This window comes from Cydia amplana, chromosome 1, assembly GCF_948474715.1.
Source record: "Cydia amplana chromosome 1, ilCydAmpl1.1, whole genome shotgun sequence".
NCBI classification, from domain to species: Eukaryota; Metazoa; Arthropoda; class Insecta; order Lepidoptera; family Tortricidae; genus Cydia; species Cydia amplana.
In genome coordinates, this window is record NC_086069.1 from 22820467 (window position 1) to 22840553 (window position 20087).

Consider the following 20087-nt stretch of genomic DNA (forward strand, 5'->3'; position numbering starts at 1 on the left):
TTCAAGCGGCTGCCGCTAGTACTAATGTCAGACATTCCATAAGATTACCTGTGTTTGTGACGATCAGCGCCACTTCCCCCTCCACCGACTGCGCACCTTGCCAATAAATAAAAATTATAGTAACTACTTATTAAAACAATTAAAATAAAACATCAGATATAAAAATACGGTCACAAGCCATATTCTACTGGCAAATCTAATTTTATCAATGGAGTTATTAATCCAAGAAATGTCACAATTATGTTCCTTGATTTGTTCTTGAACACCATGAGCAGTTCTTCAGTGTGGCAAGGATGCACCATAAAATATGGACGGAAGAATATTGGGTGCTCCTGTTGAGTTATAACAGAGTAAAAGTCCTTTTCACTGATACTGAAACAATTTTGGAGAATCTTACAACCCTGTACAGAAAACTAGACATGGTCATTTCATGGCATTTCTAGTAAAAGAGATGCTTTTATTATTAGTTTATGTTACAATGTAATTTTATTGTGATTTCATTTCATCTTCAAAAAAAGGCGAGTATAGGATAAGGCCCCTGTTCTTGGGACTTTGATTGTCGTATAAAAATTTTTTCTCTAAGATCAACAATCATGGAGATAGGCAGGGTAGTCATTGTAAATTTTTAAAGGTGTTTGAGAATTTTTTGTGACAGAGTCAACATAGTGCAATAAAATAGGGCCCCCTTTCCTATACTATACAAGTCACTGACCATCCAGCCTCTAGACATAGCATAGTCGCGCTACCCCCTCTGCCACACATACGGTAGCGTTACTCCATCTTCGAGTCACGCCTACACCGCTTACTTCAGTCGGCGGACCGGGCTCGGTCTAGAAACTTCGGTAGCTCGAAGAAGTTTTTGCTATCAAAAATGCATTATTGTTGTGTCAAATTGTGTGGCAAGAACACTAAAAACTCTGGTGTACAAAAAAATGGCATTTCATTTCACAGGTAAGCCGATTTTTTAGAGATTTGGATAAAAAATATTTTAATTTAAGCGTCTCATCAAATTTGACAGCGCTTGAAACTCGATGACGTCTTTTAAGAAAGTCTCTTTCTATCGCGCTGCATCCGTATACATCCTTTCTTGTCTTTTATTACGTGACATTCCTAAGCCCAAACTAGTGATGTCCATATCCATAGAATGTGATTGTTTACTATTGACAAGGTAATTCAATTCAAATCGCATAGGTATTTGCGAAAAATTCACTATAAAACAAATAAATAATATGAGAATTACACTTAAGGTCAGGTACCAATTTTCCCTTGAACATAAACGATATTGTCAATTCAGCACTACATAGGTACTCGTATTACTTTTAGCGATTATAAAAACATTGCAAATTTAAATTAATCACAAGACCAATTTTATACAAAAACACACGGTTGCAATTTAAAATGCATTATTTTGATTCCATTTTTGTTGAGAATAGTGGGCGTCGGTTTAACTTTTTAATTTTTGCTTTTTTTCTGTGTACGACTGCCAACATGGCAATGATACTTGAACATTCGGCCAAATAATTTAAACTTCATTTAGTTAGATTGTGTTAAATAACATTTCATTTACATAATAACAAATAAATATTTGATTTAAACCATGTAATAACTCTTAATAGAATTATACAGGGTGTTTTTAATGGGTGGGTATAGTAGGATACCGCGAATACAGGGTGGATTTTCTTTTTGGCTCAGTGAGGGCAGCTACCAGATCCCGTACTGCTACGAGAAAACGGTCTTAAGAGACCTTCCCTCGATTTCAAATTAATGAAGATTGGCATTTACAGATTTTGGAAAAAACATACAGGATACGAGAAAAAGGTCATTTTTGACAAACTTTTTTTTTTATGCCAATCGATCCCATTCCTATTGAGGATCAAAAGCTTGTATGGAAGCAAAAAAAAATTTCCGGCTAGAAAAGCCACAAATCGAGGGAAATTTTTCCATAATATTTGGCCAATCAGTCCTGTCCTGTTACATTTAAGAACCATAATACTGTATGAAGACATTGCTGTACGAATGATGGGCGAGGTATAGGTAAACCAAAACTTTGGGAGTATTGTCAAGAGGGCGCTCGTTTTGAATTTTATATAGCAACAATTTGTATAGTGGGGACAATGGAAATTGGCAGATGATTTTTGTTTTATTCCGACAACTTTAATAAGTGCGAAGTTTGATGTTTGGATATTTCTTCGGTTTTTACGCTTAAATGGCTGACTCGATTTAGATAAAATGAATAGCGTAAAGTCAATTTTCTTTTTTTGGTTCCTTTTTTTTAGGTTTGGTCGTTTAATTACGCCCTTACGCCCTTCGCTAGCAATCCGTGATACCGATGCATGCGATACACCTAATACACAAATCAAATGATTACAAGACATCAACCAAATCGTGACGACCTGACTATAGTGACATTTATCCATAAGTTTGAAACTTACCCGTCAATTCAGATGCTAATTTCGTTATGTTTTCTAATGGAAGAAATTTCTCTCCCGCACGTTTTTTTTTCCAATAAATAACTATATAGACTATTTACAACTTTTTTCTCTGTAAAATCTAAAACTTTCGGCATGATTATTGCAGTCTAATAATAATTCACACGAAACTAGACAAAGCCATGGTCTAATAAAACATGGTCTTCTCTTCCCAGAGTGTCACTTACCTACGTCACAAAAACATTGCCACTTTATTTCAACATAACATGTTACATGGGTACATTATATCTATGGTTAATAAGTTAAAATATTTCTTTATAATTTTATAATTTTCATTTATATGTATTTTATCTTAAATTTTACAATAACACGTCATTTTTAATTATTCGTTAGCAATATCTTCCGATTCACGAAAGAAATTTCAGACGTTCGGGTAATTCTGTTTACACTACTGGCAACACAGGATAGCGCTGTCACATTTGACAATCCGCCATTTTGTCCCTGACCGTCATCCTTGTCGAACGCGTGTTAATTGTTATTTCCTTCTCGCTCAGTGTCAGCAGTCGCAGTGTTTTCCAAACTTTTCACGTCGTAAGCTTGGTAATTAATGTTTTGTTACGAAAATGGTTGGCTGTTCTATTCGGAACTGTAAGAGTAGGAGTGAAAAGTGCAGTATAGATTTGTTTTATTCTACTATGTTTCTACATGAATAACTTAAAATTAATGCCGTTAAAATAATTTTCACCGTTGGTTAAAATTCTCCCACATTTTAAAGTTTGAGAACCTGTAAACAGCATGATGACGTAGGCAAGTGACAGTTAGGTCATTCGCGAATCTCGGAAGAGAGTACCAGGCGGAGTATATTATTATACCATGGACAAAGCAATGTTTACATTGTCAATATTGACAACTATCATAGAGGGTAATTGTTGCCATTGCTAGAAATTAGTACCAACAAATTTCCGTAAAATGGCGCACCCTCAATAGATCCTGGTTCACCTATACAAAATTGTGAATAAAATTTCACATTTTCTCCATAGTAAATGTATGGAAAAAGTTTTTATTAATTTGTGGCTTTTTAGTACATTACCGTAAGTCGACCCCTAGGAAACTATTGATACTGGATAGGAATGGAAACGATTGGCATACAAAAGTAGCATGTGAAAAATAAAAGTTTTCATTTTCATTCAAATATTATGGGAAAAGTTTTCCTCGATTTGTGGCTTTTATAGCCGGAATTTTTTTTGCTTCCATACAAGCTTTTGATCCTCAATAGGAATGGGATCTAATTTGAAATGGAGGGAAGGTCTCCTAAGACCGTTTTCTCGTAGCAGTACGGGATCTGGTAGCTGCCCTCACTGAGCCAAAAAGAAAATCCACCCTGTATATAAAGCCGCAACCAGACTGATTAATTGACATAATTGCTCTCCCAGAAGGGGGTTCCTGGGGTATTTGACTTTGATACGGTCGTAAACTGGAAGCATCACATAGACAAAATAAATAAAAAACTAGCTAGCGCATGTTACGCATTATCAATATTGGCCAATATAACCTCAACTGATGTCGCAAAGAAGGCGTACTATGGAAATGTTTATCCTCACTTGACATATGGCATAATATTTTGGGGAAATTCGGTAAACGTTGAATCGACATTCATTCTTCAAAAAAGATGCATGCGTATAATATTTAAGCTTTGGCATCTGGAATCTCTTAGAGAAGTTTTTAAAGACAATGAAATATTAACTCTGACATGTATCTATATTTTGGAAATTTGTGTATTGGTTAAGGAACAAAATGACATATTTATGAAAAAAAGTGACTCAAAAAATAATATAAGATCGCAATATAAATATGATGTTTGTACAGTTAGGTCGTCTAGCTTTATACTAAGCAAGAGCACATATGTCTCAGGTATAAAAATATTTAATCACTTGCCTGAATATATTAAGGCCCAAGAGGGGATTAGATTCAAAAACAAGCTCAAGAAATGGCTGTTAACAAGTTTCTATAATTTAAATGAATATTTTATGTACATAGACAATGAATCGTTATGATGTTATGTTATTGTTATTGTTTTTTGCATGCACTAGGTTAGTTTATAATTGTACGCCCGAAATGGGCAAGCTGATGGACTTTTTTGATATTAATAAGACCTATGTACCAGCTTTGACAATAAAGAAATCTTATCTTATCTTATCTTATCTTATAGAGGGGGTGGTTTGGTGACTTCCAGAAAAATCCGACTTTTGGTCTACCGGATTATCCGACTTTTGGTCACTAAACGGTGACAGATACGTGGGAGATGCTCGACCAAATGTCATAGAGGGACGCTGACAGTTTTTGAAGCCGCCATTATTTTTTCAAAATGGCGGATTCAAAATAGCGATCATTTTTCAAAATGCTCCCAGCGCGCTAAAATTTTGGTCACGAAAACTCGGGGTCACCTAGCTGTATTCCTATGGATTTTTTTTTAATAAAACCAATATGGCGGTAAAAATGGCCACTTTTTTTTATGAAAAGCTTCAAAGGTGAGAGATAGGTGGGGGGTGCTCGACCAAATGCCATAGAGGGCCCGAGACAAGACAAATTGCATTTAAAAAGTTTCAAAATGTACTAACTAACATAAGAACACCTTGTAATACCATGGTTGCAATAAAGAATTATGATTATGATTATGATATGATTTTTTTTTTCAAGTTGGTCTGAGCGCGTTGAGATTTGGCATGCGGCGAGCTTGGGGGCCCAAGATTAGTATGTGAATTATTTTTTATTAACACTCAAAATGGCGGCGGACACGGGCAAAGGAAAATTTCCAAGTAGGTTAAGCGAACCCGAAGGGCGAATATCAGGCTGGGAGGCCGAAGGCTGACCCGCCGAAGGCCCGAAGCCTTCACCCCGACTTCCAAGCGTGCAACCCTCAGTAATTTAAAGCGAGGCCGAAGGGCGAGCTGCGTGAATGAAGTGCTTCCAAGCAAGGATGTTGCGAATATCCGCATCCGCATCTCGTCTCGTCTCGCGCTTCTCTAAATCCCATAAGACGCCTTTTTACCAATAGTTTATTTTTAAATTAATTATATAAAGCAGATACACCTGCAAACGAAACCACAACGTTATGGGTTAATGTTTTCGAACGAACGAATCAACATAGCATTCAAAACATGCTTGCATATTATTACTGTTATTACATTATTGACCGTGATTGACAATGTTATTATTCAACGTGTCACATCACTAGCGCCCGGCAGATATTTCTGTCTGACGCCCACGTGTGTTTGAACGGACCAATCACGGCACGGGACTCGCTCACCTCGTCCCCCGCACCCCTGTATTTTTGGCAGCATCGGTTTCATGAAAGAATTGGCCTAAGTTGAGTCTAGAGGCTGGATGGTCAGTGATACAAGTATACACCAACCCAAAAGATAGTGAATGGCTATGGTTAAACATCCCAGCCAAATCAAATTCTAATTTTACCTGATAAAAGACATTTGTCTAATTTTCTCCAAAGTCAGTAGGGCTCCTGTTGAGTTCCACACATTGAAACTGAATGATGGTACCCCATAACTAGGGTTATAAAATATTACATATTCAGTTTTTAAAAGAGATTCACCTGTTCCTTCACAAACTTTAAAGCTCTCTTTCTTGAGGTATATCTTACTTTTATCTTCTTGTAGTTGCAACAGTTGCCATCCGTCGTTTATCTTTTGAGAAATCTTTAAAAACTGTTCAGCAGCATTGAAAAAGTCTTCGTAAGATATTGCGCTCATACTGTACAAAACAATGAAAGCAATTAGTTTCAACAAATTATAATTTTATATATTTTATAATAATCAAAACAACAAAAAGCTTTATTTATACTTGACATAAAAATTACTGACATGTTGGAAACGTTTGAGACAACGAATTATAGGTCTGGTCTGTGAGGGTCTGTGTTTATTTATAGGAATAGCCGTAACACACTACCGCACCAAGGTCACGGTGCACCGCATCCATAAGTGAGAGCGAGAACGGGAAATCTCACTCTCACTTATGAGTGCGGCGCACCAAAGTCGCGTTGCGGTAGCCGGTAGTGTGTCACGCGCTGGCCACGACATTGCGTACAAAATTGTTAAAAAATATAACAGCGCATCTATCTATTTAAAGTCCGTCAACCAAATCTTGTCAGTAGTAAAAGGCGGCAAATTTGAAAAATCGCGGGTTAGCAACACTGTGTTCGAATAATTCCAAAATGCGTGTCATCTGTGTTTTATCTGTGGAATGTGGACCGTGAATGACAGCCGTCACCTTATTTGTTTTCATTTGGTTTTCATTCTGAATCGTTTCTGTTTCAAGAGATATTTCTGCTGTCACCATTAAATACCAATACATTAAATAAGAATAAGCAAAGCTAAGGGGCCTATAATGTACAATCATGCTCGTTGATGGTAAACATTACTAAAAATTGAGGTTATGACAAGTACATACTGGAAGAACTCTTTCGAACTTTTAAGATTATGTTCAGTTTTTTTGTTTTAGGGTTAAAAGGCATAAATAAAATTAAAACGTATGCCTAAATCTATCCAACAAGACCATAAATTGTGTCCTGGAAACCGTCCATAGGCCCACATGTCTAATATTTTCAGCGATCAGTTGTGACTATTTACAAAGATGCAATAGAATACTACAGAGTATTATGCTTGGTTGAAGTGACCCGGTAACATTGGTAACTTCATTATATTTTTTCAATTAATGACCTGAATTATAGTGTAAGCTAAAGTGACCCTTATCTTATTTACCTTTCAATTAAATAAACACCCAAATATCAGTTGTTTTATTTTTAATATGTAATCCTATTGTACAATATATACCAATCAAAAAAATTACACAGGTATGTCATATTCATCCAGAAGAGTACACTAATTTTCATTAACAAGTGGCATATTATATTGTAAATAACAAATATATGCACTATCTAATTATCTGCATTTTGATATGATTTTATTTTAGTAAACTTTAGAAGACATAGATAGGGAACAAAGAGAATATAAGCACTAAGATAGGGCGTTGTTTTTTGATATCTTCAAATTTGTTCATCATTTTGATTAACATTGTTTTAACATCGCTTTTAAATTGTCCGTCCATGTTTCAAATTTTTTCAATAAACCGCGAGTGACAATTTGAATTGACGTACGCAGGGCGCGCTCAGCGGAAAAAAAAATATTTTGGTTCGATGTACATTGCTGCTTTTCTTAGCGCAATACTGCTCTTTGAGTGTTGCCCTACTTTAGTTTGCTTTACATTGCTACTGACAAGATTTGGTTGACGGACTATATCTGCGTTTAAGGTTTTAATTGTGTCTTAAATGCAGCTGACACATGTTTGTCAAGTTGTCAGTGTCACTGATACTGTCAATATGCTGTCAATGTTGGTCTGTGGTCAATGTCAAACTATAGTAGATCGGAATCGGATGCGCACGATCATCCATACAAGTTCACTAAGTTGCTCGTAGTCTGATTAAACTTGCGGTGAAGTTTCAACGCATTCTGACGCTTCAAGAGTTATTAAACATAATATTCATTTTGTTCATTATATTCATTTCTGTGCTCTGATATTGTTCGTGCATCAGATCAGAAAGTAAGTCATCATTTTTTTAAATAATTAATTAGTCTTGGTACATTTTGTCTACAACCCTGCAATAAATTATGTTTAATTTTAAAATATATTTAATTCTAATAAGAATTCAGTATTTTTATTTAATATTTTGGGTTTTGAAGTTTTCATTTTTGTTATTTCCAGAGACAATTTCTCCAAATGGACTCTCTTAAAAAGAACTGGTTTACTGAGGCATGCGAATTATGGCCTGGAGGCACGTTTTCGTTCGAAGTGAAGGAGGTGCTTTGTGATGAGAAATCTGAATACCAACATGTTCAGGTTTTTGATACTACAAGTTTAGGCAAAGTTTTGGTACTGGATGGGATCATACAGTGTACTGAAAAAGACGAATTTTCTTATCAGGTCAGTTTTACTGGGTTAATTTCAGTTAACTATTTAAATAAAATTTTAATTAAATTTAAAAAACAGGATTTAGTGTAACTAAAGCACTGCATGTTATGTTACAGTTCACAAACAAACATTGTGGTTGGAAACTTATTTTATTTGCATTATTAGTAACTATAGCAGTCACCCTATATGTATGTATTAAGAATATGAGACTTTTATAATATATTATGAACACTATCAATGATACAGTTATGAGTTTGTTAAAATGACTTTCAGTCCTAATTTTGTTAAACTGTGTGTAAATAATATTATATGTGATTTAATAAGTAAAAAAAAAAGTGCTGGTGGCCTAGCGGTAAGAGCGTGCGACTTGCAATCAGGAGGTCGCGGGTTCGAACCCCGGCTCGTACCAATGAGTTTTTCGGAACTTATGTACGAAATATCATTCGATATTTACCAGTCGCTTTTTGGTGAAGGAAAACATTGTGAGGAAACCGGACTAATCCCAATACGGGCCTAGTTTACCCTCTGGGTTGGAAGGTCAGATGGCAGTCGCTTTCGTAAAAACTAGTGCCCACGCCAATTACTGGGATTAGTTGCCAAGCGGACCCCAGGCTCCCATGAGCCGTGGCAAAAATGCCGGGACAACGCGAGGAAGATGATGATGATTTATAAGTTGTTTTTTGTAGGAGATGATATCATTCTTGCCTTTATGTTGCCACAAAAATCCTGAAAAAGTACTAATTGTGGGTGGAGGTGATGGCGGAGTAGCCAGAGAAGTTGCCAAGCATCCCAAGGTGAAACAAATTGTTCAGGTAAGCTTTATATAAAACATTAAAAAAGCATGCTGACAGTATTTGGTACTTGATTATTGTATTTTCATCAGTATATTATTACATGGTTTCAAAATGATATGGCTAGTTTAAATGAACATGCTAGATTTGATTACATTGTTGTTTGTTACAAGTGAAGTTGATGTGTGTTAAAAATTGATATGATAATTCCATACAACATCATAACTCTAATAATGAAAAGAGTGATAGACATTAGACACTATTACAATAACTAATTTACTTTATCACATACAAATAATACCCATTTGTATTTAATGATAGGGCCTTAAATTGAAACAACATAAGATGGCAATCATTATTTTATTTATTCGTATTTGAATAATAAAAGAAACATTGTTTAGTAATGATGCTTATTGTTAATAGGTACTATGAGGCTTGTTTATAATCTCATTAGTTATTTCAATAACTGCATATTAACCCGCAACACACCTACTAACCAAAATTATTTTAAATATTAGTAGCATAGTCATTTAGATAAGGATTTGAAATAGTGACGATACCAACATCGTTAGTAAGTAGTAAAGCATAGATAAAGTATTAGTTTGCTTAGACTGATAGAGAGTTAAATGTGTTGTTATCTGAACTTGGTATTGGGAAGGTCGGGTGGTTATCTTTGTTATCAGTACCCCAGGCTGACCCGGCAACAGGATGTACCTATACAGACAACTTTTTTTTTTTTTTTTTTTTTTTTTTTTTTTTTCTCCTGGCTTACTCCCTGCAATTTTGCCCAGGGTGAATTTGCCAATGTCGGTGTTGACTTTCACACGTGAGGAGAATGTTCGGTATAATAATTTTGTATTTTTGGAAGGATGTAGTTGGGAAACCCTAAAAACAAATAATTGTTATGAACATCACAGACAAACACATGACGAATACAAAAATTAGCAAAAAAGCGGGAAGCGGGTGACAGAACGTTAGTAGTGCCAACATGAAGGAAGTGGAAGAGAAGAATACTTTATATATATAATATAGATAAAGATATAGAGTATAAATTGACATGAATTAAACGAGTTAAATTAGAAAAGATAAGACGTTATTTAGAGTTTAATGTTATTCGTTTGTAAATATTTAATTAGGATAGAAGTTAGCTTAGTATCCATGTGACAAAGTAGCGAGCTAAAGCATATAGGTCGTGGAACATTTTCGGGTAATACATCGTACAGCGAGTAGCTACATTTTGAACAAGCAAAGAAGATGTGGTCCAAGTTGCCCTCATCCAACCCACATTCACACATTGAATTCGCACGGACACCAATCATAGCCAGAAATAACGGGGTACATACTTTGCCTAAGCGTAAGCGACAAATGGTGGATATTACCCATTTCGGAGAAGTACGGAATCGATAGAACCACGGTTTTCGAGTAATTCGAGGTTGTATACAGCCATAATGTTTACCGGTCTCTAATCTAGAGGTATCCCATTGTTCCTGCCATGAATCAAACATATCAGATAGTGCACAACTCAACAGGTCAGTACTGTAAATTTCCTGTTTTATTGATCCAATCTCAATCGCCTGTTTTGCCCATATATCAGCCATCTCATTACCTCTAATACCACAGTGGCTTGGAACCCATCCGAGAACAATATGTAGGCCCCTCAGTTCACACCTACGTAGCACAGCCTTAATTTCAAGGATCAATGGAAATTTTGCTTTAAATTTGAATTGATTGCCTACAATTGCCTGCAGGCAACTCCTGCTGTCAGAGAAGATAATTGTTTTTTTAATGTTATGTGTGTCTGCATATTTTACCGCCTCAAGAATAGCAACTGCCTCACCGGTGAAAATGGATGCTTGAGGAGGACATTTAAATGGGAGGGCAATATTGTACCGAGGAATCCACACCGCTGCTCCCACGCATCTTGTAGGATCCACCTTAGATGCATCAGTAAAAACCGGTAAGTATTCTTGCCATTTTTCCAAAAATTTATTGAGTTTGTTGTTTGCCCCTGTATCATTTTTGAAAATTCCTATATCTAATATAACTTTTGGTGAGTATATTAAGGTCTCAAACGCCACTTCAAATAAAGGGTTAGTACCAGATTGGTATACACTGGGGTGAATATTAATTAATTTTGAAAAAGAAATTACTATTCTGGGAAAGGCTTTATATGTCCAATATCGGTTTTCAGTGACCTCCAGTGCCAGTGCTCGCAAGCGTGGAAGCAGCAAGTGGTTGTTATAAGAGCTGGCTTTAATCAAGAACCTGTCGGCGAGGTATTGTCTGCGTAGAGATAACGGCGGTTCAACACCTTCCACCTGCATGCCATTTTTGGGAGAAGGAAGCATAGCACCTAGTATGATCCTTAAACATTTAGCCTGTATAAGGTCTAATTTATCTAGGCCATCCTTATTACAGGGTTCCATTAAAAATGACCCATAGTCCATATGGCTGCGTATGATGGCATTATATAGTAGCTTCTGGCAATAAGGATGGGAGCCCCACCAGACACCTGACAACGCTCGCAGAATATTAATATTTTTCTCACATTTACCCAGTACATATTTGTGGTGTGAGGTGCCAGACATTTTGTGGTCTAATATAACACCTAGAAATTTTACTGACTCTTTACTTGGAATCACAACACCACCATAACGGACATCTGCGGCAGGCATGATCCTTCTGCGACTGAAAGTCACTACACAACTTTTTGTTGGTGATAGGGTCAAACCATGTTCATCAAGCCAATCCTTGAGGTAACCCAAAGCTGTATTTAGACTAGCAGTGGCTTTGTCCATTGACTTTGCTGAGGTGTATAAGACTAGATCATCAGCATACTGCAAGATATTACAGAAGGATAGGACAGATTGCTCCAAGTCGTAGGTGTAGATACTGTAAAGTAGGGGGCTGAGCACCGATCCTTGCGGAAGACCACGCCACAAAGTTCGAGGAGGGTAATAAGAATTACCATTCCTAATTTTAATTGACCTACCCATGAACAATTTGGTGACAATATGTACAATCTTCGCGGGAATGCTCAGATGTAGCATTTTTGCCCTGAGCACCGGAAGAAGGACATTGTCGTAGGCCGCAGAGATATCTAGAAAACATCCCAGCAGATATTCGTTTTTTGAAAGGGTAAGTCGGATATCAGTTGCTAAAATATTTAAACTGTCCATTGTACTACGGCCCTTTCGGAAGCCAAACTGCGTGTCAGCCAGGATACCTTTGTTTTCCACAAACCACTCCAATCTATTTTTAACCAGATGCTCTAATATCTTTCCCATTGTCGCGGAAAGAGCAATCGGGCGATATGAGCTAGACTCGTCTGGGTTTTTAGACGGTTTTAGGATTGGGATAATAACTTGGGTCTTCCAGTCAACTGGAATCTCTCCCGTGTCAAAGGCGTGGTTTAGAATACCAAGCAGATACTCTTGTGAATATGAATTTAGCTTAGACAGGAAACAGTATGGTATGCCATCCTCTCCAGGTGTAGTATTTCTCAATCCACTAAGCACTAGACTGAGCTCTGAATATGAGAAAGGCATGTCCAGGGAGCTCAAGGTGCCTGACAGCGGGGGAAGTAACAAGCAGGATGCTTCAGGAGCAGTTGGCGGGGCAAGTCTATCTGCAAAGTCTGACAGCCAAGGAGCATCTGTGGTGGGCATAGACTCTGGATGAAATGAACCCCTGAACCTCTTTATGTTCCGCCATATCAGTGATGGAGGGGTTCTAGGAGATAAGCTCTCGCAGAATCCCTTCCATCCCCTCTTTTTAGCCTTTGCTAGGAAGCGCTTTGTACGTGCCGAGATTTTTTTAAAAGAAATGTAGTCATCCAAATTTCCGGAATTGTTGAAAGCCTTTTCAGCGGCATCTCTTTCCTTAACGGCTACCGTACAGTCCGCGTTCCACCACGGGGGAGATGGGATTTTAAGTCTAGCAGGTTTCTTTTTTGGTATAAATTTATCGGCGGACTCTATTAACACATTTGTAAATTTTAAATATTTTTCAACTTGACCCATTTCGCTCGTGTCCCATTCTTTCATATTTTCCTCTATAAATAATGCATAATTGGGCCAGTCTGCTGATTGAATTTTGTGTTTTAAAAGAGGTTCAGGGGAGGGAGTTGGGAGAATAGAAGAAGGCTTCGTGATAATAATTGGGAAATGGTCACTGCCAAACGACTGGCGTAATACCCTCCAGGATAATAAAGAAGACAAACTAGGAGAACAAACAGATAGATCGAGAACTGACTGGGGGTTCTGACCTGGGTATACCCGATGCGTGGGAGTACCGTCATTAATAACTCCTACATTGATTTCATCGAATAAATCCAACAGGGCAGATGAAAACGCATCCGAATGGTATGACCCCCATGACATATTGTGACAATTAAAGTCCCCTAAAATTATAAGAGGAGGTGGAGCCGATTTGAGAATAGAATTTAATTCATTTATATCAACTACTTCAGTATGGGGAATATATACAGAGATGAAATTAATGCCCATAACCTTGGCAGCTACGGCATTAATCCCATCCGAATGAGGGGGGATAGAAATTTGGGAGAAAGGGTAACCGTGTTTGATCAACAACGCACATCCGGCGCGTCCATCATTACGATCTTCCCGGAGACATGAGAAGCCCGGCACTCTGAAAAAGGCTCCGGGGCGTAACCACGTCTCCGAAATGGCCGCAACAGTCACACCGTGATTGTTGATGAGCTGAATAAGGTCAGGTTTTTTTGGAATAATGCTTCGACTATTCCATTGTAGAAATGTGACCGGGGGGGCCGTTATGAAATGTAAGTCTTTCCGCGAGTGTGATCATTAGGGGCGCAACGTCGTTCGGTAGGCAATCGCTCCACTTAGCGATTATGTTTGTTAAGAGTTTTATACAGAGCTCCATTAGGTCTTCATTGGGAGTGATTCTATTGTAGGAAGAAGAATCATTCAGAGCATGGCCATTAGGATGTTGAGGTGGGGGAGTTCGGACAATATTCTTGTGAGCCTCTCTATCATAACCCGGGGAGAGAGAGACCCGCGTCCGGGGCGCTCGGTAGGTATACGGTCTTACGATATGATGTGGTGGGCGGAGGGGTTGGCATGAAAGTATTAGGGTGGCCTGGGGACTGGGAAGATTGTGAAGAGTCTGTAACCGGTTCAAACATGACTCTTGCTACATCTGAATATGGCCTGCGAACTGCTGAGAACTGTGCCGCTGCTTCTGCGTATGAGATGTTCTGTTCAGACATGGCAAGTTTAATGGCCTTTTGCCGACCATATTCATTGCATACTTTTTCTGTAGCAAAGTGTCTGCCTGAACAAAATATACATGTCACATGTTCTGGAGCTACATTGCATCCATCACCGGGGTGTTTTTGTGCACACTTATAACATCTGGCATCAGACCGGCACTGTGTTTGAATATGTCCGAACCTAAGGCACTTCCTGCATTGAATAATTGGCAGTTGATATACTTCTACAACTAGTGAGGTGTAGTAGGCGAAGATTTTTGATGGTAAGGATTGCCCTTCAAAAGTAACCACCACCGACTGGGTTGGTACCCAGGATGGGGAGCCATCATCCTTTGTCACCTTTCGTTGCAGTCGTCGGGCCTTAAGGATTTTTCCTCTACCTTCTTTGAGGTTTGTGCCGTTGACTAATTCCTCCATAGACCAATCCGAAGGAACTCCTCGCACAACTCCCATACGCGACACATGGTATGAGGGAATATCAGCTATAAACTTATGTTTGTCTAGTAACGGGTGTTTTAGGAAGCTATTTGCATCAGCTGCTGTGGAGAAAGTTACTGCTACTCTGTTGCGACCTACTGATTTAATACCACCTTCTTTCTGGATATTATTAACATTTGCTTGAGTAAGCAGAAGGCCTACATTGATGGGTTTTAGAGAAGCATTGGAAGATGGCGCAGACTCTCTGGAGACATGAACTATAAATGGTCCATCATCTTCGGCATTGTACTCTCGGTATTTGCTGTCTAGACTGGGGTGTTTGTATAAGTGTGGGTTGAACTCGTCTGAATTATTTTTGTTTGAATCAACCGTATTAATTTGACTTGTCTGGGCTGGATTATTTTTGTTTAAGTCAACCACATTACTGTTATTAGGCTCAACTGTATTAATTGTATTACCCGACTGCTTGCCGGCCTCTGACGGGTCGATTACTATTTTTTTAGGAGAAGGCTCCAGCTTGGTCGGTGACAAATCCAAGTTACGTTTACGTGAGACTGTCTCCCAGTTCATGTCATTATCATCAGCCTCGTCTGGAGGCTTCTCCTTCTCGTTACCCTCCATCTAAACGCCTATTATATTTAAATATACCACCACCTGATTAGTAAACAAGGAAAGTTGTTTTATTTATGGGTATGTTTTATACAGACAACTTATTGACTATGCTAACTTTGAAATGACGGATTCTCGATTCAGCTAGTAGGATAGTTAGTATTTACAATTCCTGGTACTATATGTGACATCCCACCATAAGGCCTGCCGCCATAAGGTAACTTTTTCCGTGGAACGTCACATATATATATTAGTGGTAAGTTTGAAGATTTTTTTTACGTGAGACACGCAATTATTAGACGACCAACGATGGCAACGATAACGGCGGTCAACCAGATAATACCTAGGTATGGTATACATATGTGACTTTCCACATAGAAGGGACCTTATGCTTCAAGTGTCATAAGGTCCTTTTTATCTTAAATTCTAACAGAAATTCCGATAGAAAGATCCTTATTGCACATGAAGCAGAAGGACCCTTCTCCTTATTGCACATGGAAAGCCACATGTAAGTAATTCATACTTGGTCTAGTTAAAACGTGTATGAACATTTCCTTACTTAATCACTGTCGCCCGAAAGAAAAAGGTAAGTAGGTTAAGTATATGTCTTCAGCTCCTCTCAATATACGTTTTTTTAAACGATTTCAGCGCCATCTGCGTTAAGCTTTGCCGTCGTTTAAGTACTTGTATTATGTATTGTGTGATTTGTCTCAGTGTTTTATGGGCTAAAAAACTGACATAAATGATTTTTTTGTCCGAAAATATTTGTGTTGATATTTTTCTATTATTGGTAATGCAATACCATCGTTAACACAGAATTACTAAACATGAACCTTATTGCGACTGAATACGGCCTACCAACAGTAAGTTAATTCCGTAGCTGATAAAACAACCTGCGCATAGCCAGAAACCAACTACGAGGGGCGTTCAAAATATTCTCGGTATTGATATCTTACGACCTCTTCTAAAATTTCTTTCGTTACTGGCCGCTAAGGTTTATTCATTGACATTAAAAAAAAAGTATAATTCGAACCGAGATAGTCTTTTGTTTTTCTGCAATTGCTGAACAAACATGAACATCCTGTGCGAATTGACAATGTTAACTAAATTAGAACATCGATGCGTGATAAAATTCTTGACAAAACAGGGTAAAAATCAAAAAACCATAAAAGAGGAAATGGATTGTGTTTACCGTGAGTCTGCTCCTTCTTTATCTACCATTCAAAAGTGGTCAAGCGAGTTTAAACGCGGAAGGGAGAGTATTGAAGATGACCCTAGACCTGGCCGGCCTGTAGTAGCTACTTCACAAGAAAATATTGATAAAGTGGAAAAACTTATATTGGAAGATGGTCGAGTGAAGGTAAAATCTATAGCACAAGTAACCAATCTCTCTATTGGTACCGTACATGATATTATACATGACCATCTTAATATGTCAAAAGTAAGTGCAAGATGGGTTCCGCGAATGCTGACTCGGCTTCAAAAAGACATGCGTGTAGCTTGTTGTTCCGATTTTATTGACCTGTGCGGTGAAAATCCTGATGAGGTGCTGCAAAGAATAGTTACTGGAGATGAAACCTGGGTTCATCATTATGACCCAGAGAGTAAACAAGAGTCCATGCAGTGGCACATTAAGGGTTCAGCTCATCCCAAGAAGTTGAAGGTCATCCCTTCAGCTGGCAAGGTCATGGCCACGATATTTTGGGATTGTGAAGGAGTATTACTAATCGATTATAAAGAAAAAGGTGTAAATATCACAGGACAGTACTACGCTAACATTCTACGTCAATTAAAGGATGTAATTAAAGAAAAGAGGCGAGGAAAGTTAACCAAAGGTATTCTGCTTCTGCATGACAACGCCCCCGTCCATACTGCTCATATTGCCAAGGCAGCTATTGTTGAACGTGGGTTTAAAACTGTTACTCACCCACCGTATAGTCCGGACTTAGCCCCCAGCGACTTCTTTTTGCTCCCCAATCTTAAAAAGGATCTGCGTGGAAATAAATTTTCTGACGATGAAGCATTGAAGGCGGCAGTGGAGGAGCATTTTTACACGAAAGATAAAAAATATTTTTACGAGGGATTAAAAAAAATAATTGATCGATCTTTTAAGTGTATGAACATAGGGGGGGAGTATATTGAAAAATAAAAATATCAAACTTTTCGTACTTGTTTGTTTTCATTCTCATACCGAGAATATTTTGAATACCCCTCGTATATTGTAAGTAAAAATGATTTCCAGGTGGAAATCGACGCAAAAGTAATAGAGGTATCAAAGAAACACCTCCCCTTCATGGCCGTGGGCTTCGACAGTCCGAAGCTGACGCTGCACGTCGGCGATGGCTTCGAGTTCATGAAGCAGCACAGCGCGGAGTTCGACGTGATCATCACCGACAGCAGCGACCCCGTCGGCCCGGCCGTCAGCCTGTTCCAGGAGAATTACTTCGGCTTGATGAAGAGCGCGTTGAGGGAGGACGGTATCGTGTGCTCGCAGGCGGGAACTATTTGGAATGATTTGCACCTTGTCACGAGTACGCTGAGGTATGTTTACTTCTTTCTACGAGCTTTGTATTAAGATCACGGTGTTTAATAATAATGGCATTCTTTTGTATATTTACCTGGTTCAAATTGGTACATAAAGTCCGACTAACAAATTTTATCCGTGGAAGTAAGATAAAAAAACTATCCTCGTACCTTTTTTGTGTTTAAATAATTGGTCAAACCAATTTGTCAATAAATAAGAACAAAAAAAAAAACTATATTCATCCTTTTCTTTTGGGTGCTAGTACTAGTGTAAGACAAAGATAGTATGATTCTCTCTAGATATCTATGTTTGAAATGAGACAGTCTTTTGACAAACTATGCTAAAAGTGTAAGAAAAAGAAGTATGATTTTCTCCACCTAAACTCCAGTAAAAAGTGACTCTTGCCAAACTATAGCTGGTCAAGCAGATCTTGTCAGTAGAAACAGGCGGCAAATATGAAAAATGTAGGCGCGAAGGGATATCGTCCCGTAGAAAATTTGAATTTCGCGCCTTTTTTTTACTGTCAAGATTTGCTTGACCAGCTATATACTTGGTATTTTTTTAAAGCGCACAAATCCCGAAGGCCTTGGATTAAGCAGTTAAAGACAAAATTGTACTGTTTGTAAAACCTATGTTTAACTTGGTTTAACACATACTTTTTCACAGCCATTGCAGAAAACAGTTCCCCTCAGCGGCCTACGCCTACGCGTCAGTACCGACCTACCCGTCCGGCCAGATCGGGTTCGTGATCGGCTCTCTCACCCCCAACGCGCGCTTCGACGCTCCCACCATTACCTTTACTAAAGACGAGGAAGCCGCCATGAAACTGAGGTACTACAACTCGGAGGTGCACAAGGCTGCGTTCGTGCTGCCGACGTTTGTTAAATATCAGCTCGCATAGGTACTTAACCCGGAACGGGTCTAGTTAACGGTATAACATTTTCATTTTTTATCATTTTTTACTTAGTTTCGAGTGAAATATGGCAATGAAGTGCTCTTAATGCGAAATATCCACCTCATCGCATGCTCAAAGTTAATTTTAAGTCATGTGCGTAGTCTTTAGTTTTCAAGCTTGAGATTTTCAGATTAGAGATTCTGTAGTACCTATTACGTACAGACAAAGGTTTAGAAACCGTTCTAAACCATTTTTTGCGCCTCCGGTTTGTGGTTTCTAATACAATAAATAGGCAATGAAATCCTAAACTAGTTCAGCTTGAAAACTAAAGACTATGCTTTTGTAGCGTGTGCTGCTGTGGGAAGTAAAAATTTTATAAGTAGCACTCTAACTCTTAAAGTATGAAAAAACAAATTTAGTATTTTCTCTCGAGCAGAACAGTTTTATTAGAACAAAATCAAGATGTGAAATACCCTAGATTTTATACCTAACTATGTATTAAGTATAGTGAATGCAATAAGGAAAGGTATTTCATTATGTTGTTGTTTTTAGATGTTTTCACTGTTGGCTAATTGTTAATTTATACTTATTTGTTAAGACATTCAAATGTAATGTGTCTTCTAAATGTGTCGTCGTGCTCCGTACAAAACTTTGTTCATGGAGCACTTATTTTTTATAGTAATCTAAAAATTTATATTTTTATACAAATGTTCCAAATTGTTCCATATCTTTGAAATATAAAGGTACTAATACGAATATATTTTAACAGGTTATAATGTAAGACTGAATGTTATAAGACCATACCTGTATATTTGTACATTTGATATTTACGAGGACGCGTCTGAAGCTTTTCTCACATTCCATGTTATATATTACCAAACATACTTATATAGTTATAATACATTTATACCTTAAAACGAACAATTATTGTAGGTAGTTTAAATATTTCCGGGATCTCGGAAACGGCTCTAACGATTTCGAAATATGTCATATGGGGGTTTTCGGGTGCGAAAAATCGATCTAGCTAGGTCTTATCTCTGGGAAACGCGCATTTTTGAGTTTTTGCTCGGTCATTTACAATATTGTAGTGAAAGTAAGGAAAAAATGCATTTACACTGAGGAAATTTGCTCACAATCTATAAGTATATGTAATACGATATTTTTATAC

At 37.9% G+C, this 20087-nt stretch overlaps 2 protein-coding genes and 1 long non-coding RNA gene across 3 annotated transcripts; 2 read left to right on the top strand and 1 right to left on the bottom strand.

Annotated features, from left to right (window-relative positions):
• Window positions 1–159: 159 nt before the first annotated feature.
• Window positions 160–6211, bottom strand: LOC134653949 (ubiquitin-like-conjugating enzyme ATG10). The gene is made up of 2 exons (XM_063509322.1): window positions 5901–6211; window positions 160–372 (listed from the first exon to the last, which is right to left on the bottom strand). Exons 1-2 carry the CDS (start codon window positions 6191–6193, stop codon window positions 171–173), a joined length of 495 nt encoding a protein of 164 aa, XP_063365392.1. The 5' UTR covers window positions 6194–6211; the 3' UTR covers window positions 160–170.
• Window positions 6212–8207: 1996 nt separating this feature from the next.
• Window positions 8208–18952, top strand: LOC134653961 (spermidine synthase). Its single transcript, XM_063509331.1, has 4 exons — window positions 8208–8420; window positions 9095–9220; window positions 17743–18041; window positions 18691–18952. Exons 1-4 carry the CDS (start codon window positions 8217–8219, stop codon window positions 18923–18925), a joined length of 864 nt encoding a protein of 287 aa, XP_063365401.1. The 5' UTR covers window positions 8208–8216; the 3' UTR covers window positions 18926–18952.
• On the top strand, window positions 9951–12335 carry LOC134650592 (uncharacterized). Its single transcript, XR_010097053.1, has 2 exons — window positions 9951–11156; window positions 11391–12335. It is a non-coding gene; the product is annotated as an uncharacterized LOC134650592 (long non-coding RNA).
• Window positions 18953–20087: the final 1135 nt, after the last annotated feature.